The sequence below is a fragment of the Aricia agestis genome, chromosome 5 (genome assembly GCF_905147365.1).
Source record: "Aricia agestis chromosome 5, ilAriAges1.1, whole genome shotgun sequence".
Lineage (NCBI taxonomy): Eukaryota > Metazoa > Arthropoda > Insecta > Lepidoptera > Lycaenidae > Aricia > Aricia agestis.
Window position 1 is genome coordinate 8,394,519 of NC_056410.1, and position 25,353 is coordinate 8,419,871.

Genomic DNA, 25,353 nt, shown 5'->3' on the forward strand with positions numbered 1-25,353 from the left:
CTCGTAGTTTTGTAAATGTTAAAGTAGATATAGTCTATACATAATTTACAAACGATAAAGATGTTAAATAAAACACAAAGAAAAGCGCAATGCAAATCCACACAAAACAAAACCTTTATTGATTAATTACAAGTGGACAGACCGAACATTTAATTGGAAAATAATCAAATAAAGGTGTTGTGATATTGTCGTAACGTGATATTGATTCGTGATTGAAATTATCACTTGACCGGTCTGACGTCAGCTGTTTATGGATTCTGAACTAAAGCTAACTTCTGAGAGGTCGAACATGTAGAATGATCGGTGCAAAACATAAAATAATGATTTCATTCACGAACGATTGAACTCTCTCAGATTCGCTCAGGTATGCGTATCTACTGCTACGTAAGACGGTAACAATATTGTTCCGAATAACTAGCTCAGTCAAAAAGTTCATCGCAATCTATCGAAGGAAACCCTATAGTACTACTCGAAGTGAATGATCGGTATCTAAAGACAGTGGGTAGGCTTTTAGAGGTTTCTTAATTCAACAAAACTATGCACTATTCGAATCGTCCTGTCTTTAGATAAATGAAGTTTTCATGGTATCGAATTTAAAAGCTTGCTTCGTAGTGTGTTTTAAAATAATATAATGTTTGTCTTAATTTTCTCGTTAAAAATCGTCTAGTAATATAATATGCTCAGATAGTAAAGCGCTGCATGATGTTGTGTGGGTAGGTAGAGTCGTGACACATGATGGATGTCGGCGGTCGAACGATGCAATGCACGAAAGACAAGAACACTCATTCACATTAAACTGAAAGGTCGACAGACAGAATAGAAACAGATAAAACGCAAATTGCAGAAAAACATGCATACTATTTATTCATCTAAGGTGTGGCAAAGGAACTGAACGATCTTTTAAAACTTTACGATTTGTTCTACATTAATCAATATTAATCGATAAAATTGCAAATAATCTGTCAAATTAACAAATACAACTTTCGCATGAATGATCTGTGTACGAACGCTGCTAAGATGATGTTTAGTCATGACGAATATCATGTCGAGAACTAAACTAATATTGCATTTAAAATGTCCTCAATGCACACAGCCTTGCCACGCTCTATGAATCATTTATAATAATTAATACATTACACTAAGTATCCGAGGGGTCAATTCAAAAGTACAAATACATATAAAAATATTAAAGAGGATATACATTACGAGTACATTTACATATGACGTGCAGGGAGGGATTCAGAGAAGGAAGCGAGCGATAGCACTCACTAGGTCGGCGGGGCTCGACCGACAGCACGCGGCTGACGCGTGACGCGGCGGCGCGCGGCGGCCGGCGCGCTGTCGGCGCATACACGACAACTCCAACAACACACTACGTTACCACTCAACATTTAGTTCACCGTAACTAAGCTTTACGATTACCATTAACATTCCTTACACGTACGTACAGTACACAGTACACTAACAGAACATAATATTGATACCTATACGATACGAGCGATAACTAGCCACTATCTGCTGGTTCACTATTCAACTGAATTCATACCAATCAAAGATATAATAATTTACAATCAATACCGACTCAAAAACAAAGACAACACGCGGGACTCGCGTCCCACCAAAGATAAAGTGAGAACACAGAAGCGTGCTAAGAGAGGAAAAGGAAGATATAGATATCACAACACGGAACACATTCAACGGAACGGAGTGAAGACAGCGGCTCACCTGCGTCCCCGCTCATTCTTGTGGGTGCCGCCATACTTTGGTCTAGTGCCGATTAAGTCAATTATCTCTGGGATACAACTGGCAAATATCGCCTAAACGCCGACAGACAAAACAAGACATTCACATTCAAGTCGGTTGTATAGCGAGGCGGGCGCCGAAGCGAGCCGCGGCGGGCGGCTCGCTTCCCCGCACGTCTCGCAGCATCGGAGTTGTCGCGCGAAGTCGCGCGGCTGGGGTGTGTCGCGCGGTGGGGCGGGGCGCGACGTCGGATAGCGCGGGTGGCGCGGGTAACGCGGCGGACAGTCGTCGAGCGCGGGAGACGGGCGCGCGGGCGCGGGCACTGGCTGTGTGTGATCGCGGGACTCGTGGCGAGGTGCCGGAGCTAGCGCTACAGCGTGGCGACAGGCATCGTGTGCAAGCGAACAAACCAAACACTACTTCATCGACAGCATTACAAAACTTTACATCGGCTCTCTCCAGATCTAGTCTCGTTAGAAGGATTAAAAAGCTCAATGGTATCTCGAGTGTAATTTACGAAAAAAGGCATGTAGTAGTGCGTCGGTCGACCGCGCGCCTGTCTCTCGTGTACGGGGAGAGGGGCGCGGCCGCCGGGAGCTAACTCTTCGAGCATGCGCCACGGCACCGAGAGACCGATTCTAGTGAAGGATTAATAAATTTCATTAGCAAACTCCGCATTCAATCAACCAAATCAGATCGAAACCGTGAGAGGAAGCCGTGTGGAGCGGGGGCGTGAGAGCAGGGTACCTGCGGCGGACGTCCTTGTTGTACCGGCCGCCGTATTTGTTCCGCTGCGCCGCCAGCTCCGTGATCTCGGGGATCCAGCTGGCGAACACAGCCTACGATACACAGCAAACACCGTGAGGTGAGCGACAGCCCCCCCGCGCGCCCGCCCCCCCGGCCGTGAACCCTCGCGCTCGCACAAGGCTGTGTGGCTTGAGTGTCGTCTGTCTGCGTGTGGCTGTGGCGTGGTGTGGACGGGTGCGGGACTTGGGTGCCGTGCCGAGCTACGCTAGCGGGAGCTACGTGACCGCAAGCCGTGACGGGACTCGTGACCGGGTGCATGCAAAGCCTGGATACATACGCTAACTAATCGATGAACAGAACTTAAAAAAATCGGTTTCGCCGGTAACTAAACTAAAATAATGGGCATTCGATATAGACGCATGGTAGAGCGCGCACACGGGGCTACCGTCGCGGGGGACACCGCGCGCCGCTCGCCCGCGCCGCACGGCGCAGCGCGCGGCGTGCGGCGGGGCGCGGCGGCGCGCGCGGCCCGCCCGGGGACAGCCGGGTGTGAGCGAGTAGATAACACAATACATCTGACGGCACTGAGCAAGCTTTCGTATTGGTGATGATTTTACATCGTCTGCGGGAGATCGAGCGACTCAGCCGACGGTAGCGCGAGGAAAAGGTACCGGGTATACCGCGGAGTGAGTCGCTCCCACTCCCCTTTCAATTATACATCAAACTTATACCTTTTTCCGTGTTCGCGCTTCAGCTCGCCACTGTACTTGGACCTACTTCCTACCAGCTCTATAATTTCAGGAATGCTACTAGCGAACATTGCCTGCAACAGACCATGGTGTCGTTCGTAACGAGTCTGCGCGCGGACACCATCGTGTGGTGCACGACAATGTCCACTTCGAGTCTCGGTAAAACTATGGTGACGTAAAGATGTAGCCGATAGCGGAGCGAAAAAAAAAAAAAAGGAGGGTGTGTGTCTACCGGTGATGTGAGCAACTGAACACAGCCAGGCACAGGTGCGCATGCAGAGATCGCGAGGTGGGAGGGGAGGGACGCGGCAGGGCGGGGCCGAACGCCTCCACTCCGGCGTACGAGGCTCGTACGAGGCTCGTCTCGTACCACTGTCCCCAGTACACATCTCCAATATTTAAGCTCGAGAGAACTTCTGGCAGCAAATTCGTGATCACATAACAAAGCAAAAGAAAAAACAAAACACTCATGCAATTAGATCTGATCGAGGTGAAGCTCGCCGTCGCCGCAGAACTCCCGAAGCGTTAGAGGAAGGCACATCGAGGCCGGGCCCGCCGGCCGGTATCGCTCATGCTCTAGAAGGTGCACTAACAGGCTTACGGTCATTCCACGAGCTGTGCGTTAAACCAGTACATATCTACCAAGTCCCTTGTAAACGTTTAAGACAATTACGGCACGAATCCGTTTTATTTTCCTTTTGCTTTGTTATTTAGTCCGGTATTATGCAAGGAATCGCAAGCGTAGCGCGATCGGTTCGTATGAAACACAGTTAAGACCTTGCATCTCCTTGCGTATTGTGAAACAATCGGGGTTAAGTAGTAATTTAATTAATTTTACATTATATCAGAGTATGGGAATGAAACTTACCAAGCCGACAAGGAGAAAAAAAACCAAAAAGGTCCTGCCAAGTACAGTGTGACAGAAGACGTCTCCGTAACCTACGGTGGACATGGTCACGATGAGGAAATACACGCACGTCCAGTACGACAGCGACTGCGCGTTGTTGAACTCCAGCGGGTCGCCGGAGTTCTCCAACTGGAACGTGACGGCACACATTTATTCCAATTTCAAATTTGACGTTAGATATTTCTTTTATTTTGAAAGTACTGATCGTGGTGCTAAGCCTTAATTTTTAAGTAGTTTTGAGTAGAAAAAAGGTTGAACGGTCTAAGGACTAACGTATTTTTGTTTCAAGATGCCAAATGTCATAATATAATTAGGGATTAGATTTCATAACTTAATATTTAGACTATTATTGGAATATAAATGAAAATCTTACCAAATGAATGATACCGGCTGCCGTAAGCCATACCGAAATAAATATCGACACTAATTGCGCCAAACGAATCGAACTCGATGTCTTTAATATATTGAGGTACTGCAAAATATCAGGCACGGTCATTAAGCGTAGAGCTCTGAGGAACCTTAGCCCTGAAAACAATTTCAAAAATATATTAGAGGACAGAATTTTATATCTCTAACAGACGCATAGTCTAATTCTTTAATTAGTTTCGAAAAATCCCAGTGAACACGGGTAGCCGTTACAAATAAATTTAACTATCCTGGGTTAATCACTGTTCAAAGTTTTTTTTTTAATGAAATAAGGGGGCAAACGAGCAAACGGGTCACCTGATGGAAAGCAACTTCCGTCGCCCATGGACACTCGCAGCATCAGAAGAGCTGCAAGTGCGTTGCCGGCCTTTTAAGAGGGAATAGGGTAATAGGGGAGGGTAGAGAAGGGAAGGGAATAGTTGAGGGTAGGGAAGGGAATAGGGTAGGGGTCAGGGGATTGGGCCTCCGGTAAACTCACTCACTCGGCGAAACACAGCGCAAGCGCTGTTTCACGCCGGTTTTCTGTGAGAACGTGGTATTTATCCGGTCGAGCCGGCCCATTCGTGCTGAAGCATGGCTCTCCCACGTATAAAACGTCTCCCACGTCAGTTTAGTCGAAAATATACTCCTCGTAACCACATTCCTTACATTTTCTATTTAGTCTAATAGCCAGTATTCCGCAGACTTACAGAAAAGTAGCAAACTCCATATTAATGCCAAGTATCCTATTTCATCTGCCGTTGAAGCAATTTATCTGTTGAGTCTGCTATTTTAAGTCAGCGGAACACTCGCTTTCAGCCTAATTTTGGTCAACCAGAAATTTTACTACGTTACTATAATATTGTTGTAATTTAAACATTTGTTCGTTATGCATTACAAAACACAGTCGGATAATAACTAGAGCTCAAACACAATGTCTATTTAGCAGCATATTACATGTTGCCCAAGTAATTTTTTCACCTGGATAACTTTGAATTAACATGTCAGAACTCAGAACCAATGCATTGGAGCGTTGAAGGATAAAAACCGCTGCATTTACAGATAAACGTTGTTATGTAACTTTACTGTGGTTTAATACAGTTTATAATAGCCAAAAGCTTAAGAGCTTAGTTCACAAAACCCTCGTGATTTACTCGACAAAGATGCGGCTCAGGAAACTTCATAATTACTAGCTGTCCCGGCAAACGTTTCTTTGCCATATAAAGTATTTCGGCCGTATTATTTTATTGAAGTGACTAAATAAGCATGTCACCATGGCAACGTCCATCGCTATCCCGTCGCACAAACAATGGTCGCCGTCAGTCTCGAGTTGTAATAGTTTACTATTATTTATTCAACAAATGCACTTATCAATATAATAAGTACCCAGTAGCCGATTCTCAGACCCACTGAATATGCATATAAAATTTGGTTAAAATCAGTAAAGCCGTTTCGGAGGAGTACGCGGCCTAACATTGTGACATTAGAAGATTCAGTAGGTCTGAGAATCGGCTACTGGCTACTTTTTATATTGATAAGTGCATCTGTTGAATAAATAATAGTAAATTATTACAACTCGAGACTGACGGTGACCATTGTTTGTGTGACGGGATAGCGATAGACGTTGCCATACTTATTTAGTCACTTCCATAAAATAATAATATAGGCGAAATACTTTTAATATGGCAAAACAACGTTTGCCGGGACAGCTAGTAAGCTAGGAACCCGGGTTCATATAGGAATTAGATAAAAAAACTCATTGACAAGAATTTCATCATAACCGCTGATCCTACGTTTAATACGAGTTTTAAACATATTTTTGTTTGTTTTTATGGTTTATAGGTAACTTAATGTAAATAAATTATAAAACAACTTACCTATCCACGTTCTATCCAGGTATATTGATACAAAGGATGGGGGTATCGTGAAATAATCTACAAATGAATACATCTCGAGCATGAACCATAGTTTGTCACTAGCTGCTATAAACTGAAAACAAGAGAAAACATTACATTAGTAACAAACACTAATTTCGCATTTAAAATAAAGAGAAATTACATTTTTTATTTTTCTCGTAAGATATACTGGCAAATTAAATAAGGATTATTTTTAGACACACGAATTTAACTATCTTAACTTCTAATTTTATACAGAACCAATATAACACTCCACAAATAAGTACATTGATCAAGAACCAAATAAAAAACAATCATATTAACTTCCGCACTCAGAGTGGAACATTATTTACTTAAATGTAATTAATTCAAAATGTTGACATAAGCCCCATACATTATCTGTCAAACTCTTCATTAAGAGGGCGACTAACCTAAAAATTCAAACATCGTCCTTCTCTCTCCACACTCACGCCCGTCTTTCATATACCAGGTGAAAAAGAACGACGCGGATTCATCGCCAAATTAGTTTTTTCTCAATAACTCGATAAATATACAACACTTTAAAAATCCGCTAGGTTGATCTCTCAATAATAGAATTTTATACACTGTGTATGTATTAACTTAGTTCAATGCACGGTTATGGCAATAAATGAAAAATTCGTGAAAATTAAATGCATCTTTGTGATTTTTTTCTATCGAGAAAATTTTAAGATATCGTGTTTTTGCTCAGATCGAATTCTCGAAAATATAATGTAGTATCTAATTTTAGAAAATGAAACAATTCGGGGCTTATTTTCAAGTATAAAAATGAATTATAAAATCGACACTTTAGGATTAGTCGCCACCTTAAATTAAAGGTTAATCAATAATCATAATTAAAATGTTTTTGAGTACGGCGCGGCGCGGCGGTAAGTTAACTGCTCACATAACATTTCATATAGTCTACCCTTCGTAGGCCGTAGCCTCGCTACGGCGCTCGTAGCACGTAGCGCCGTTGCGATGCGTAGCGCCGCCGTAGAGGCGCCTTCACTTACGCACTAACATCAATCAACCTAGTTTCTAACCGTCTTAAATTACTTCGAACGGGAACTTTACAAAGATTTATAGTACCTGCTCTATACAACATTCATATACTTTTATACAATTAGTAAATAGTAAATAAAATAGTTCCTACTTGCTGTTTTTGTCTCATATTTTGGTATAGCCTTTAGACAATAGTCATTTGACACGTTATGCTACATCACTTACGTGAATTGATTAATCCTTACTTATTCTTTGTTTTCTGATAAGGCATTTAGACATTATATCTAACCGAATAAATAAAATAAAAAAATAACTTACTCGTATAAAAAAGTAGACCATAAAAAATATGTTAAAGGCAAGGTCGATCTGCTGTGTAATATTGTCGCTCCATTTCTGGCACCGCTCGACCTCCTCACTGGAACGAGAGACCCACTGTTACAGCTCACCCACACACTGGGGCACACACCAACGACACGAAGCCTCTAATAGCTCACAAAAGTCTCGGCCGTCTGAGACAAAACAGCCGAAAACAGTCGGTAATATTATAGACATATGTATCAATGTGTCATAAACAATACAAGCAATGCAATACAGACACATAAAAAGCGTATGAACATTGATTCAATAAACGATCACAATGTTCCAAATTAAGACATCATTGTACAGCTCTACAAGGCTCTTTTGAACGCCGTCATCTTATAAAATGCCATTTAAGAGAAGCCGTTTTACACTCAATAGCTTTGTCCACACTATGCCGTTTTCTGTTCGTCAAGGGCACGCGTTATAGCGCAGTCAACAGCGAACGTGAGGCATGCCCGCGACGCATGCCCTCTGACCGTGACCAAAACTTTCGCTTTGTTATTAAAAATGACAGTTGGCGTTGCGTTCGTTGACGCATTCAATTATTGAATGCGCCAAAACGAAAGTTGAATTAAAGAAGATGACGAAAATTGAAGACGAAAGCGCATAGTGTGGACATAGCTAATGTCAACCATGCATCTTTTTGCATGTGACCAAAATGAAAATTCAGCGTGCGTATAATTTTAGTGACATCTGCTTTGACGCCCGCATAACAATGTCATCCAAGTGTCACAAGTCACAACTATTGGCCCACACTATACTTGTAGGTCTGTACATAGTCAAGATAATGTCGCATTTGAACAGAACCCAAACTGTTAACAAAGCTATAGCCTGATCTGTTTTGTCCCAGTGTGTTACAATACCAAGACAAGCTAACATTTATAGTACTAATATATGCAGCAACATTGTCACATTTATTTTTTAACTCACGTATTCCTTATGAAATCAGCATTATAAGATATTCAAAATATTAATAAACAAGCTATGCATTACAATACAATAGCCGATGTAGCGAGCTGTATCTGATGTACGGGTATAAGTTTTTAAATCTTTTTAATTTCTTAGAAAACAGTAGAAGTATAAAATTTGCAACGTGTCAATGAAGTGTAGGTGGGCATCATTTTAATATAGGCTTCAGAAGTATCTTTTGTTTTGTTCCGATCAGTTGAATGACTAAGTACCTACAAGTGCATCGAAATTGAAATAGTCAAAACTTATGATTAAGACTCAAAACTTCACTGTATGCGTCTATACCCTACATTAAATTGTAACGTGAAGTTATTTTGTAGTCTAAAAATTTATTAATAATATGTAGTGCATGCCTTAAGCAGTTACCATCTTATATCTAGTCTAAATCAGGAGAGGTGTCTCAAAACTATATTATAATAAATGTCAAAATGGTTACGAAGTTCTGTGTCGTATCATTTTTCCGACTATATTTGCAGTCACAGCTCGCTACTCAGTATCCGGCTTAGAGAGATGGAATGTGGGTTACCTTGACGCGTCAATAAAGTAGATGATGAGCGATGCTATACTCAGGATGAACACCAACACTACCTGAAATGATCAATAGAACAGTTGAATTGGCAAATCTATGCAACATAATGCGACCACTCTACGTAGGCTCACGATAGAGTATAGACCAATACCATCGATTAATTATGAACGGGTAGAGGGTCATATCTGTTCATGACTGCCCATGATCGAGTCAATTGTGCATGCTCTAGACTTTTTCGCAATCATAGTGATCCATCATGGTCCAACGCGGAAAGGGCACCTAAGCTAATTCATAAATACATACGCATATGTATAAATTTTTTATGCCCGAATCATTACATTTTTAAGGATATTTTACTTGACCATTTATTTATTCAAAATACCAACCCTTCTGTTATTTCTAAACTAATGACCGTTATAAATTATATCATTGCGTTCTAAATCGTTTTCGGTTTGTCATGCGCACAATCAAATGTAATTAATATTCAGTGGTGGTACAAATGCAGATGCGTCAACTGGTGCTTACTAATCAGGTGACATCACCCAATGAAGGTGGTCACGACGAGCGCTTTTAGATCTCTGCACCTCATATTTTATAAACTCCTCGTATCAAATGAATAAATTTTCCGCTAACTGGTTTTAATTAGAGTATTCAAGTATTATTTACACTGACAATTGCGCAGTGCACTTTGCAAAGTTTATACCTAGAAGTTGTGGGTAAATAAACCGTTTTGCTGTTTTGTTTCTGCTTAAGCAGTAGTATAACCTTAAGTATTATAACTACTGTTTCTTTATCGTATTCAGGCCTAATCGTAGACCAAATTAGAAAAATTAATGTCGAAATAAGTCCAAGGACTGGCTGGTAATTATAACTCAGAATCCGAATACTAATGAAAGATAGGCGCTTAACGGAACAATAACAATTAAACTTAAAACAACAGCACTATTAACCGTGATTTTATTGGTATTTTTTCATAGTTAAAAACGAATTTGGCGTAAGATCTAGCTTCACAAACGGGGTCAGCCCACTAACGACGATAAAATCAATTCATCAATGTCAAACGCTTTTGACCGGACGTCGACACATCTTAATTAAAAATTCCGCTAAGAAATTTCCATTATACTCTCTGTTATGTGAAACGTCTGGCGCAGTCTGGACTCTGGCCTGAAGAACTTGCGACAGATAGGATCACAGAGCACGGCCGTAGCTAGAAGAGGGGCAATGGGGGGCAATGCCCTACCTTAAAATCATAATGCCCTACCTTAAAAACACCAAAACCCAAGAAAATCAATCTATTAAGATTTTTTTTACTTCTGCCTTACCTGTAACCAACGCTGCCCTACCTCAAATCTGACTCTAGCTACAGCCCTGTCGCAGAGACGCTATGGTACAAACGCAAGGCACAAAACTTAATACAAATATTATATTACATATGAAGTTTTTTGCCTCACCTCGCTGTTTGGATCAGCAGCATGCAAGTGGTGAGGCTTACTTTAATACCTCGATCGTGGGAATTGCAGACACAATAGATTTTCAATTGTTATGCGACAGCCAGGTGCCGCTTGGGGATTGATGGTTTAATATTGTACTATCAGAGAAGTTGATTCCTAGGCAGATGGGGGACCTACGTAGTTTGGTCGCGTTATGTCAAATCCAGCCATTAACATTGAAAATTGACATGATCCGACCAAATGACTTTGGTCTGTCAACTGCCTAGGCGCAGTATAGCAATATTAGTTCCTACAGTAACGAAACGCCTTTGACGTCGCACGATGCCGCCACCGATGACAGGTACCGAGCAGATATGCCAGGGTTGCCACGAAACGGGAAATAAAATAAAAATAAAATATTGTGCTTGTAATGCAAATGTTATCATTTAATCTGTTTAATCAGCGTGTTATATTTACATATTTATTTATTTTATTTACTTTTAAAACTTTATGCACATATAGTTACAAAGGTGGACTTAATGCCGTATGGCATTATCTACCAGTCAACCTTTTTGCGATACAAGGACAAAGTTGTATAGGTGCCAGTCGAGTTGAACTGCCAACTGTTTCAAGTAAAACTCACGTACCCTGCGCTTAAAAGTATCTCTGGTTTTTGACATCCTGATTTCCGGAGGAAGAGCGTTCCAGAGGAGAATAGCCTGGATATTAAAAGAAGAGTGGACGGAACTTGACTTGTAAGAAGGGCAACTTAAAAGCTGATTTACTGTGGATCGGAGGTTTTTATCGTGCCTGCTGCAACGGTATTGAAAGTGAGGGGCGAGATATTCGGGAGTATGGGGATGATGCAGCAGTGAATATAGCACACACAGTGCCTGCACAGAGCGGCGCTGACGTACTGGTAACCAGTGTAGCTTCGTAAAATGTCGGATCTACTTACTGGCCGCCACACCGACTGGGACCTCACCGTTAAAAACATTAATCTTATTACTATGTAATTTATAAAACAATAAATATATATTTATTTATTATATGTATGTAGTATATATATATATATATATATATATATATATATATATATATATATATATATATATATATATATATATATATATATATGTTACGCTCAAAGACCGAAAACGCTCAGTGAGCGAAAAACTGGCTCACAACGCGTTGTGTTCATAGTCGAATTCACGACGCGAAATTCGCGTTCTGGTAATCACAGAATACCACATAGCGAAATTCGTGTCGTGGCTGACGTGCTATTCGACCACAACGCGTTGTGGTAATCGAGAAAAGCCATGACGCGTTCTGAGCATTTAAAAACAGCCACGACGCGAATCCGTGTAGTGGCCCTAATGAAAACGGCCATGACGCGTTCTGAAACCAGGTTAGTTACTCAGGAGTAATTTTATAGCGCCCAAGTGTGTGCGCAATACACAAGAGCACTCTGGTTTCAATGAAACTAGGCCAGTTACGCAGGAGTAATTTTATAGTGCCCAAGTGTGTGCGCAAATCGCAATACACAAGAGCACGTTATGCAGGAGTAATTTTAAAGTGCCCAAGTGTGTGCGCAATACACAAGAGCACTCTAGTTTCAATGAAACCAGGCCATTTGAGCAGAAGTCATTTCATAGTGCCCAAGTGTGTGTGCAATACACAAGAGCACTCTGGTTTCAGTGAAACCAGGCCAGGTACGCATGAGTTATTTTTATAGTGCCCAAGTGTGTGCGCAATACACATGAGCACTCTGTTTGTTACGCAGGAATTATGTTACAGTGCCCAAGTGTGTGCGCAATATACAAGAGCACTCTGGTTTCAATGAAACCAGGCCAGTTACGCAGGAGTAATTTTATAGTGCCTAAGTGTGTGCGCAATACACAAGAGCACTCTGGTTTCAATGAAACCAAGCCAGTTACGCAGAAGTAATTTTGTAGTGCCCACGTGTGTGCGCGTGTAAAAGTCGGATCTCTCGCCAGCGCTCCATTGGGTTATGAGAGTAAAGAATAGTGCTCTTGTGTATTGCGCACACACTTGGGCACTATTAAATTACTCCTGCTTAACTGGCCTGGTTTCATTAAAACCAGAGTGCTCTTGTGTATTGCGCACACACTTGGGCACTATAAAACTACTCCTGCGTAACTGGCCTAATTTCATTGAAACCAGAGTGCTCTTGTGTATTGCGCACACACCTGGGCACTATAAAATTACTCCTGAGTAACTAACCTGGTTTCAGAACGCGTCGTGGCCGTTTTCATTAAGGCCACAACACGGATTCGCGTCGTGGCTGTTTTTAAATGCCCAGAACGCGTAATGGCTTTTCTCGATTACCACAACGCGTTGTGGTCGAATAGCACGTCAGCCACGACACGAATTTCGCTAATTCGTGTCGTGTTATCTATATCTATCGAAATTCTGAGCGTTTTCGGAGCGAAAAAATGGCTCACAACGCGTTGTGGTCATAGTGAAACGGCCACGACGCGTTCTGGTAATCACAGAATACCACATAGCGAAATTCGTGTCGCGGCTGACGTGCTATTCGACCACAACGCGTTGTGGTAATCGAAAAAAGCCATTACGCGTTCTGGGCATTTAAAAACAGCCACGACGCGAATCCGTGTTGTGGCCTTAATGAAAACGGCCACGACGCGTTCTGAAACCAGGTTAGTTACTCAGGAGTAATTTTATAGCGCCCAGGTGTGTGCGCAATACACAAGAGCACTCTGGTTTCAATGAAATTAGGTCAGGAGTAGTTTTATAGTGCCCAAGTGTGTGCATTTGTGTGTATTTTCTCAATTATCTTTGGTGCGAAAAATCTAAATAATAAAATAACAAAAAAAGGATATGGACGAACAGTCCATAGACGGCCACAATTTTAATAAAAAAAAAAACAGTGTAGCTTGGAGCGATACGAAGAAACATGGTCCTATTTTCGAAGGTTGAATATGAATCGGAGGCAATTATTAAACAATCGGTCGAGTTTATCGAGTTTGTCGGCATTAAGATCTAAACAGCACATGTCACCATAGTTAATTATAGGAAAGATAAGGGAATGGACCAGCAAGGTCCTGACCGGAGTGGAAAGGAAATTTTTGAGCCGGTAGATGAATCGTACATATTATGTCGTACTGCCAGATATTTACGTAAAACTTTATTCTTAGATCATTTTAGTTCTCTATTTAAAAAATTAATTAACCCATCAAGCCCCATAAGCTCACCGGTGAGCGAGACACAATAGAATAACAATAGATTTCCAAGGATCCACGAATCACGATCGAAGGATTAAAATAATGAAGACGCATTCGAAATTTCGAATATATAAAATATCCAATAATTAATCTCACGTCAGGTGTAACAGAAGCACTTCAAAACTCTTATTACGTGCGCGGTAAGGGCGCGGTATGTTACACTTGATATGTGTACCTGGGTAGGTAGGTACTAATTAGTATGTAACAGGGTATTTGACAGATTTTTAATTTATTCTATATTGTTTCTCTCCTTGTTACACTTCTTACAACGCAAACAATAAAACAGAGATGCAAATACATGCCGCCAAGGCCAACACAATATTAGTGTAAACTGTGAGCCGATATTTATGAAAATTTTAATCCATTTTGTTTTTTGAATCAGATTTACATCCGTACACTGAACATTTATTATAATATCCCATTGTTTATAAGATAAGTTATCGTTTTACAACACAAAATTCGTAGACAACGCGCCAACGTCACCCCTGTGAGCGCAGGTACACAAACTCCGCGAGTTTGTGTACGCGGGCCCGCGCCGCCCGCTTCCCCGCGGGTACCCCTCCGTTGCTCTGCGCAAGTACATTCGTTTCACTACTGTAGGGATATGTCATATTGCTATACTGTGGCCTAGGGATCAATTTCCTCGATGGTACCTAAACGGGATTTTCAAGCAAGCATGAGGAGAAAAAACTTTTTTACGTACTTAGTCAAAATACAAAGTAGCGGATGATAATGAGATTATGTTCGTAAAACAAGCTAGTGAACCAGATCTCTGCGGTTCGGGATCCGCGGGAGTAGTTCACGTGCTTTGAAGTTTGGCACTTGACGCAAAACCACAAAATTCCGAACAACTGTTTGGCTCGCTCCACGGTGAAAACATTGAACTGTGATTACTACGAATGGTATTGTGACGTTTTCTAAATACATTCCAAACTATTTTGGTTCAAACTTTGGTACGGTCGTCGGTCAGCTGAAGACTTAAAATTTTAAATGGAGAAAACTTTAAAATATGTTAAATTTTATTAAAATCCTCTGAAATCTCAATCGATTCAGTTTAAAACCGTCTCATTGAAGCATAAAACAGTTTCCAGGTTCTAGCTCGAGTGTTTGAGTAAGTAACGCGGTCTAGTGCTAAGTGGGTAATGCGAGTTCCGCATTTGTATGGTACTTTATACGCTAAAATACTCTCAAGGATTAAATCTTTTTAGAACTATTCAGTGATTAGTACAATTACACTGCTTTCAAACATTTGCTTTTGGCTAGTCGATCTACTTAATACTTACCTAATGTGTATAGCTAGACTGAGGGGTTAAAAAGCTATATGACGTATTGGGAAATAACTCCTTTTTTTAAATAATAAAATACAGATTGTGTTACTATTTATTGCCATTTGCCATAGAGGTATAGTATTTGTTTACAGCAATATTCATTCATTTTGGCTCATGGTTTGTATACACACTAGTTGCAATGTTGTATCTACTATGTTCTTAAGACATTGTTGCCAACTTTTGTTCGTGTGTAAAATTTTGGTTTTATAGTAGGTAATTTGATCAATGTAACCGCCAAAATATTTTTATGTAACGGATCATGACAAAACATTATTCTACTGTCCTTTCCCATGGTCTAGTTTTTGGTGTAGTACTTACTAGTTCCAAAGATTATTTATTTATAGCCCCTTTGTAAAAATAGTATAGAAAAAGTTTTCACTCCTACAGAAATAAAGAGAAAGCTAAGTCTGCATAATATTTATTGACCATTAGCGCAAGAAAAGTCACGAAATGAATTCCGAGAGTACTCCGTAAACTTAAAAAGCCATTTAAAAGATCGCAGACGGTATGCTCGGGACGATATAAAAGGCAGGGGAGAAACTAGCAGCCATAGTGCGAGCACTACTGGAGTGGCTCCACTTGGCAAGCATCCGATATAGGGTAGCTAATGGCCGACAAAAAGTCCAACTCGAGCCTCCGGTGCCCTATAAATCACATTGATGCGACACATTGCCTGGAAACTTATGATAAATCATTGAAAACGCTATTATAAACTTCACATGAAAATTGCTTCATCATCACCTGTCTAATTGCATTACCAGAATTTCTCTTTTTGATCCTGCCCACATAATATGGTAACATTAAATTCATTAGCGAGACCTGATAGCACACCAAATAACATAGTTCACTGTGTCATTCCGTTTCATGGTTCTTATTTATTAGATTATAATGAAAACGTTAAGGGAATCCAATTACAGGCGCCTCATCCAATTATGCAATGTAGCGTATTTTGTGCCGTCTGCTACATCTTGCTAGCCCTTGACTTAAAAGGGTGAAGGAAGTTTATCGTATTCCATTTTAAAGTTTTCTTTTTATTCCTTCCTGATTAATTCCTTTTGATTTCAATATAATCATTTATGTTGATAGCAACGTATGAGAATATTCATCCATTACATTTATTTTTTATTTATTTAAAACACTTTATGCAAATATTTACATAGGCGGGCTTAATGCCGTGTGGCATTCTCTACCAGCCAACCTTAGGGCCATTAACCATTTCAACAATGTTGTAAATATAATTTATAAAATTATGTAAGCGCTCAATTGAAAGCACGAATATGGGCCATTGCATGAAATTTTCTTTCAAAAGTTATTGCAAATGCAGTCCCATTAATAATTTTCTGTACCGCTTTAATGACCCAATTCAGTAGGCGTGCAAATTAACGTACCAATGCCGATGAAAACAGGAATTGATATAAAGCGAATATAAATGGGGATATAATTAAAAAGTCATTCCGTGCTTGTTATAAAGTTTACGATTGCTGCCACGTCCATCTGGCGCCGTGTTATACTAAAACTTCTTTTACCTACTTACATAGTAAGCAAGGTAACATCCATGCTTAATATTATAAATGCGAAAGTGTGTCCATCTGTCTGTCTGTCTGTCTGTCTAACCACTTCACGCCCAAACCGAGAAACAATTTTCCTGAAACTTGTTATGGAGATAATTTAGAGTCCCGGGAAAGGACATGAGACACTTTTTATCCCGGATTTTCTTCAGATAAAATTAGTTATTCGAAAAAACAAATTTTGTCGCAACGGAGTTGCGGGCGTCATCTAGTGTATCTAATAAAATCTGCTAACTGGGAACTTAGTCAATCTCCCTTGAATCATTTCGACAGCGATTCTGTCTATGCCTAGCATTCCTCACACAAATCCCTCATATTTTTGATTTCTTACTGTCGAAATAATCGATATTTTTAGATACCGTTATTCGTTAAAGAATAATTACGGCTCTTTGTATCGACGGCAAAATCGTCACCACACGTACCTACACGGTAGAGGAATTCCTGTCATCCGTGCAAGTGCACATTAGTTACGTCCATGTCGACCTCGCTTGTTCAGGCCTTCGGTGACTCGAGGTCACAAACACACCTCCCATTTGTCAATCTTAACCTGCGCCCTCAGGTTCACCTCAACTCGACCGCTTTAATATTGCAATTTGTACCTGCTACTACCATAGCTTTGCCAGATCAATAGGCGGTCCATTTGGTAAAACTAGATGACATTCTAGTCGATGTAAATCGTCCGACCGAGCTTTGCGTGAAGTAAAAAAATCTTATCCGCGTCTAATATTGTGATATTTACCTATCTCTTTTGTTTCGTGGCCTATTTATGCTCGAAACGAGGAACGCTCCCAGAACTTAGTAGTATACAAATAGGGTCGATTTTTGTTTACCACTCGAGATGTCGCGCACTGTGACAAGCCCACACTAAATATAGATGAGTTAAATTTATCGCACTCACATTCAATGTGGGATACACGTAGTAGTAATTATCAAAAACGTTGGCTTGAATGAATATTTTATGTTAATTTAATATGAGTTCCTCGACTTCTTGTCTACGGCACTATGAATCATTATTATTGTTAAACGTCATCACGATCTACGGATATGCAAACCGGATTCCCTAACACGATATTAGTAAAAATGAGTCTATGTTGCTATTATCCAGGTTCTATGGTATTTTTTGTTCGTTGTTGATTTGTTAATGTTTCGAAGTTAGCCAATAAATATCGATAATGAATAGATAAACTCGTTTCCTGAAATCTGAGATACCGTGCATAAGACATAGTATTTCATAGAATAGGTTGCAAAGGTTGCTTTATTTAAAGTTTCCAGTGGTTAAACTTTTGCTGCATCGGGTAAATATTAAATAAGCGTTGCAAGTCAAAAGCACTCCGGGAGCATTCACCTGCAACATTTCATCCGAATTCTTACATCAGTGCTCGTTTCGATCGATGAGTGCGCGTCCTTTACCTACGTGTTTGCCATGATTAAATTGTACAAACTTGAACTTCCGTATGCCGGAGCCAGGTCTGCATCGTCCATGACAGTAAACTAATAGTGCCCTCAAATATACCTTTCCCACGTGCGATTTGTTCGGTTGAGATTAATGATTGTGTCGCGACTCGCGATGGATTTTTCCATTTCACATCGCAGAGGGTAAAATTAAAAAGCCAAATGTGGCCAAATTTTATGCATCATTTTATTTATTTTCTTGATATGGACACACCCCGCCTTGCAACATTATAAACCAAGTGGAATGTAATAAGCGGCCTCTTCACGTTGACCCATGGGCCATGAAGTCCCAACATAAAAGATGACGAACGTTTCGTCTATGATTGCCCATTATCGACGTCGATTGTGCATGCCATAATTATAAACAGCTATGCTGGCAATCATGGTTATTCATAATGTCCCAGCGCGAAGTTGGGCCGTTAAATAAGACACTGACAGCATAATTTCAGGCATCAATTATAAGGGATTTCAACTGTCCAACATAGTTGATAATATCGCGATCGGCACAAAAGTTTGCTATCGCACGACTGAGTGGATTTAATTGTCGACGTTAAGGCGAGTCGGGCTTACCTACATAAAACGATTATGGACGATCTTATTATCTGAAGTTTTGAAAGACGGAAGAAAATTCTGAAAATTACATAATAATTTTGTTACACAAAATATTCTTATCTTTATTATTCTGTGTTAAATCTCTATTTAAAATCAGAATAAAATTTTACAACTGTTTCACGAATTGGTAAGGAAGAAAAACCACTAAGATATGCTAGAAAATAGATCCGAAAGATGCTAAAATAACATAAAAACTTCGAAGACATTATAAGAAGAACTGTACAAGAAATATAAGGAAGGATATTTTAAGATTCAACGCAGAAATCGGAGTCGTTAGGTGAATGACACGGGATCAATAGACGGTCGACGACAGTCTATTTTACGAAATTAAGAAATTTCTTTAAAGCTATTTAATGTAAAACTTAGGTAACCAAGGTATAAAAAATTGTAAAGGAAAAAACTTGAGAACATACCCAAAAATTTACAAAGTTTAGTTGGCTTAGCTATCAAGCGTACAGCGATTTGTGTGTTTAGATTAAACTTATATTTTCTGCGGAAAGCGTCAAACTACGTCGAGTGAATTGTTCTACGTCGCTCCACGCTGAAATAACGAGCAAACACCTTTTAAATAACGTCAACAAAACACCTCGCAGAAAGACGAGGTTGATTGTTCATTGACAAAAGAATGTCAAGAGGATCCAGCTCTGCTGTTGCCAACTTGCCATACCCAGAAGCCGTCTGCAGTTGACATGGAATAAATAATCCTTTGACACGTCACACAAAAGTAATTCCTTTTTGTGACGACGTCTTTGTGTGCCCCTATGGCAAAAACAGATATGGACTTTGGATGCGGTACGTCACAAAACAAAGCAAATAAAACATCGTGAACGATAGAAATGCTACAAAATTGAGGAGTCTTCTCTGAGCAGAATCGATTTTATGCAGCAGATAGTAAACTCTAAAAGTTGCGACTGTAAACTCAATAAATACCTAGAGAAGTGGAATTGAACAATGCTGGAGATCGGTCTCAATATATATATTTTCTTTACTTAGCTTCGACTTTTGTATTGAACATTTCAAGCGCATTTCTTGAATTTATTTTGTATCAGGTGAATATTTTACTGTTTTGCTAGTTATTTATTTGAGGTCTATTTTGCAGTATAAATTGGAAGTGCATTTTAAGTCCTCTACCGTATCATAAATTTTAGTTACACCATTCAAACGTTTTTTATAGCAATTTGAATTTTAAGCAATGAATCATAAAATTAAAGAAGAAATAACATCAAAGTACAGCATTAATCAGAAAACATTATTTAATCCCAATTACTCCATTGCTTTTATCATTTTAAAAGTGTCAAAAAAACGTCCGGATGTATTTAAAATATAGTCCACGATCGACGAGAAAAACCACATGAATCACTGAGAGAAGCCCAGAAAAAGTCGAGCAAGTGGAATCACGTGCTGTAGATTTTGATTCAAAACAAACCACCATTTTATAATACCTATCAAGTGGATGCCTGGTGACAGCTGACGTGGCACGTGGCCAAAAGAGGGTCGTCTTTGCCGAACGTATCGCTGACGTAGACTGCTAGATTATGGATTCACGCACTACCTTTTATTACACTTACACCGTCGTATTAGAAATAAATTATAACGAAAATCATGACGAATATTTGTACGATCTTGAGTATTATTTATTTTAACAAGCATGAAACTATCATTAGTACCTAATAATAAGGCACATGTACGTTGAAACACGTGGTTCGGTACTAAATTAAACAGAAGGTCATTTTTGTATCGGAAGGTGCAAATCTAGGGCTTCGCGGAACTGAAGGATTTTGAAACGACGTTTGTCATCAATAAAACTCATTCCAAATCGATAAAACTAAGCCAAACCAAATCCATATTTAAGCCCCGAAAGCTTACACCCCTTTGAACTATATTTCTTACCGAAGTGTTCCTGCGAACCTCACAAGTGCCGGCAATCGATACGACTCCACCCCTTGACCTATTTAGGCGGATTAGGAGACTCTTTAGCCTTGTTCAGTTTTTAGGTGGCCATAAGAATACATCACCAGTAAATTACGACTTTTATGGACAATATTCCATCGTTATGTTTTATAACTTCTCATCAGGACGTGACAGGGTAATTAAAAAAAAATACCCAAAAAACCTTAACTATAATATTATGTTCTTAGGATTCTGAAATCGCACTGTTGTCATTGAGACAATTTTTTTAAATTTCTGTAAGAAGAGTAAGACTAGTACCTAATCTTTGTTCTACCTAACTACTTCACTCCCCAACAAAATAAGCAAGTACTCTAATTACAATCCAATTTTCTGCTGTAATAACGTCATTAACGTCATGTTGTAATTTAGACTTAACAATTGAAAATGGAAGTAGAGCCGAGCTTAAAGATTCGTAAAACCTTTGTAAGACATTCGGAGCCTAATGTCTCGTAAAGCTACAATTGTCACAAAGATCCGGCTTGAACTAGTTTCGTATCTTATGAGGGAGTTTTTATCTTTTATACGGCGAAGTATGTAGTGACTGACTTAATTTCAGAGAGATCTCTTTAAAATATGAGGGTATGTTTAATTTTCTGCATTCCAGAGTCTCTTACATAAGAGCAGTGAAGATAAGGTAAATATGGGACTGAGAGCATACTTTATTATAATTTTATGCCAGCTGCTAAGCTGTCTGAAAACATTATTATGCTGTAAGCTCCCTTTGAGTTTTATAATGTAATATTAATGTATTCTGCAAACCGGGAGCTAGTTTCTACAAAAAATATATTTTACCATAGTTACAATTATTTCTTATGTACCATCGAGGAAGTTGATTCCTATGCAATTGACAGACCAACGTTATTTGGTCGAATATGTCAATTCAATATTAATTGTGATCTGTCAGCTGGGTTTGACGTAACGCAACCAAACTACTTAGGTCCCCGATTTGCATAGGAATCAACTTCTCTGATAGTACTTATGCATCAGAGAAGTTGTTCATAGGCAGATGGCGGGCCTCCGTAAATTGGTCGCATTCGTTGTGTCAAAACTCAAGCCCATCCGTCAGATCACAGCCATTGAATTGATATAATGCAACCGATTGACGTAGGTCCGTCAACTGCCTATGAACCAATTTCTTCGATGGTACAAACATGACTTTATTAGGGCGCGATCAGACGTGCGCGTGTTCTGCGCGGGTATGCGCGTGCTGCGCGCGTGTTTTCCCATACGCGGGTCCACACTAAACGAGCTGCTTCACGCGGCAAATGCCTCGCGAGGCTGATCGCTCTGTGTGGACATGCCTATTAGTGAAAATAGAAACCATTTGTGTGGTTCTATATACTTATCCTAAATGACTAACCAAACAATACGCAATATTTATTCAGATTTATCTCGCTTATCGATTACCAAATATTTGCAATTTGGAGTTGCTCGTTTTACTAAACGTTTTACCTAGGTTTCATTTGACATTTGTCTAGATGTAAGGCCACATATTATCCAGTTTACTACTTTTGGATCTTATTACAAAGAGGTATCTTAGGTTAAAATAGTCACCAAATAATCTGTCGTCATATTTCTACCTAATGGGATTTAAAACTTTAAGACTTTGCTAATAGGCGGGTCCACACACAGCGAGCAGCCTCGCGAGGCTACTCCCTCTATGTGGACGCGCCTCACGAACGAGCGTGGCAGCCTCGGAATTATTGCGATGCTGCCTGCAAACGACTGACCAAATCAAAAGACAGACACGTGGCTACCACATTAACCGTGAGTTTCGATATTACAAATAAGTTATAAAACATATGTATTTCATCAAAGTGCAAAGTATCTGTCAGTTGTGAACTTGCATAGTATAATGAATTTGTATAGGTCAAAGACATATCTGGCAAGCATTCATTGAGGTAGTGCCAACTGCCAAGTATGGTATCTTAACAATTCAGTCTAACTTAATAATTGACATCATCATGCTCAAACCTAGCTTATTGGGCTCGGAAAAAAATACTATTTTGTGAATTGACCAACCAACATAGCTCTTTTTATACTTTCACTTTGTTACATGTTTACAAAAATATCAATATCATAATGCTAAATAATAACTTATTTGAAATGTGATCTTTAAAATATTGGAACAGAAATATAAAGTCTGACAGGGTCCTAATATATTGCGTTGGGAAGGCGCAAACCAGCACGCAAACAGGTACCAAACTACCAACTACGCACGCACAGACGCACGCACGCAGAACACATAAACGTACGTGAAATACACTTCCTTATAAAGCCTGTCTGAAAAACAAAATGTATTATGTACCTAATTAGGTATCTTCGTATTTTAACGTATACGTTAAATAAATCAATATTTTTTTAATGTTTAAATCGCTCAAGCGGTATCAAGTTTATTTATAGAATAAAACATTACTGTTGCATTTGCATTCCCTTTGTTTGAAGAGAAACTTCAGATCAAATAAATAAATAAAATAAACATAAAAGTACTCAACAACAGCAGATATAGTCGCGACTCGCGAATAATCCAATACAGTTGTGCAAAAATCCGACGACCGGGTCGGCACAGGCGTCATCTGCACGGAAATAAATAGACCCACTTTTCAAAGGTCATACCTCACTTTGAGCTGTCTGCCGAATACGGTCCCGTTATAAATATTTTATCCTATATTCCATTTGGAACGGTCTGGATGCTGGGGAATATTCGATGAGACTGGTCTAACCAACTTCAAAATGGGACATAATGGATACCACGAAAATTACTTTTAGGACCATTATGTTTTAGCTAAGTATGCCAATAAGGGAAACAAAATTGCGTACCTACATAATACGTGATAACGAAATTAGATGTAAACGTGTTTCCTATTACCTACTAAAAAAAACATATAAAAGAATTAACCGGACAAAAAATACATCTTGTAGAGTTGAAAAATAAAAGAATATTAGAAAATAGAAGATAGCCAATTAAGCAGTAGCGAATTTCCCCCGAGAGAGTGCAAAATTGCAATTAGGTAATCTCGAGATGCGAAGTCGGCAAATTGTAACCTGTAAGGTAACTTAAATAGTATTACCTTTTTCTTTGGATTTTATGAAATAACGAATCAAACCCAAAGTTATTTGGTTTATCTAACAAAATAGAATATACAGTAAACAATAAAAGTACACGGTAACAACAAAATATATAAAACGAGAAAACTGCTCATTCATAAAAGGATTCAACGAACTACAAATATACACCATAAAAAAACGTTTGAACAATCGTGTAAAAAGAGACAATATTTTTAAATGCAGAAGCCGGTGTTTTGCATAATGCTATTTTCACCTAGTTTAAACTTGTCCTCATTATGTTAACACAATAAAAACACAAGTATGTCATTAGAGTCGGACAAGTGCGGCAAAACGTTTCAGTTTGCCACATAAAGGGTTATAACGAACGAATAACGCAGAACGCCGACTTTTCGGATGAACGAATGCTCATTCAGCCGTTCTGAAAGCTCGTGGTCCGAAACAATAATTTTGTATTGCAAACGAGTCACGAGATGTGCCACAAATTATATCACCAACACATACAAAATTGTTTCATGTAGAATCCCTATTTACTTTGGCAACGAAAAGAGGAAATAAAGTAAGAGACTAACTAAGCAGTAGATTGCAAAAGAGAGCATCTTTTTGGCTTCAACTGCAATATTCTTCTTTTTTAAAAATGGCTCCTTAATATTAAATGGCTTCAACTGTTTAGAAGGAAAGCCAAGATCAGATGCTGGCCAGATAGACAAGTGACAACGATAGAACCTATAAAAATTCCGAGACGGAAACTGCGAAGAATTTAAGAGTGCATGGGCATAACCTTAATACGGGACAACTTCAGTTATCCATATAGGTCAATTCAAAGATAATATTAAAGGCTTGACGCGCTGATACTAACTCTGATAAGAAGTTAGGTCATATAATATTATGTGAAAGTGGGACACGGGCGCTAGCCGCATAGGATTATCTGCCTGCACCTCCTACCAATAACGTACTGAACACTAAGTAACCTATCAGGGAACCTCGAGACATATAGATTTTTGGTTATTTGGGTAAAACCTGGGTAAAATATCATGTCATCTCTTTTATTTCTGGCAAATTTGTCTCTCAAGCAGACTGTCAAATACTATACTGATATAGTATAGTTTATGCATGTTTTATGGACCTTTCGAAGGCTTTCGATATGGTGTCCTATGAGATGCTACAGAACAAGTTAGTGGATGAGACGGCTCTGGAAGATTTTTGATTTGATTTGAGATTGAGATAATAAATATTTTTGATTACTGGTACAAGAACCAAGCGAATGTTGTAAAGTGGTTTGGGCGCTCTCTCTAGCGAGTATAAATTAAGGTGTGGAGTTCGACAAGGTGGATTAACATCGCCTCGTCTGTTC

At 39.5% G+C, this 25,353-nt stretch overlaps 1 protein-coding gene across 31 annotated transcripts in view; it reads right to left on the reverse strand.

Annotated features, from left to right (window-relative positions):
* Positions 1-25,353, reverse strand: part of LOC121726842 (calcium-activated potassium channel slowpoke) — a 59,453-nt gene that overhangs the window by 22,163 nt on the left and 11,937 nt on the right. For 21 of the 31 annotated variants that reach the window (XM_042114418.1, XM_042114417.1, XM_042114433.1 and 18 more), the window contains exons 2-7: positions 9,325-9,386; positions 7,788-7,884; positions 6,429-6,540; positions 4,520-4,671; positions 4,108-4,275; positions 3,222-3,313 (exon numbers count right to left, since the gene is read on the reverse strand). In XM_042114418.1, coding sequence (XP_041970352.1) covers positions 3,222-3,313; positions 4,108-4,275; positions 4,520-4,671; positions 6,429-6,540; positions 7,788-7,884; positions 9,325-9,386 — 683 coding nt within the window. Of the gene's footprint in view, positions 1-1,725; positions 1,818-2,490; positions 2,583-3,221; positions 3,314-4,107; positions 4,276-4,519; positions 4,672-6,428; positions 6,541-7,787; positions 7,885-9,324; positions 9,387-25,353 lie in introns of all 31 variants that reach the window. The other 10 variants (XM_042114422.1, XM_042114415.1, XM_042114429.1 and 7 more) reach the window with 3 other exon arrangements.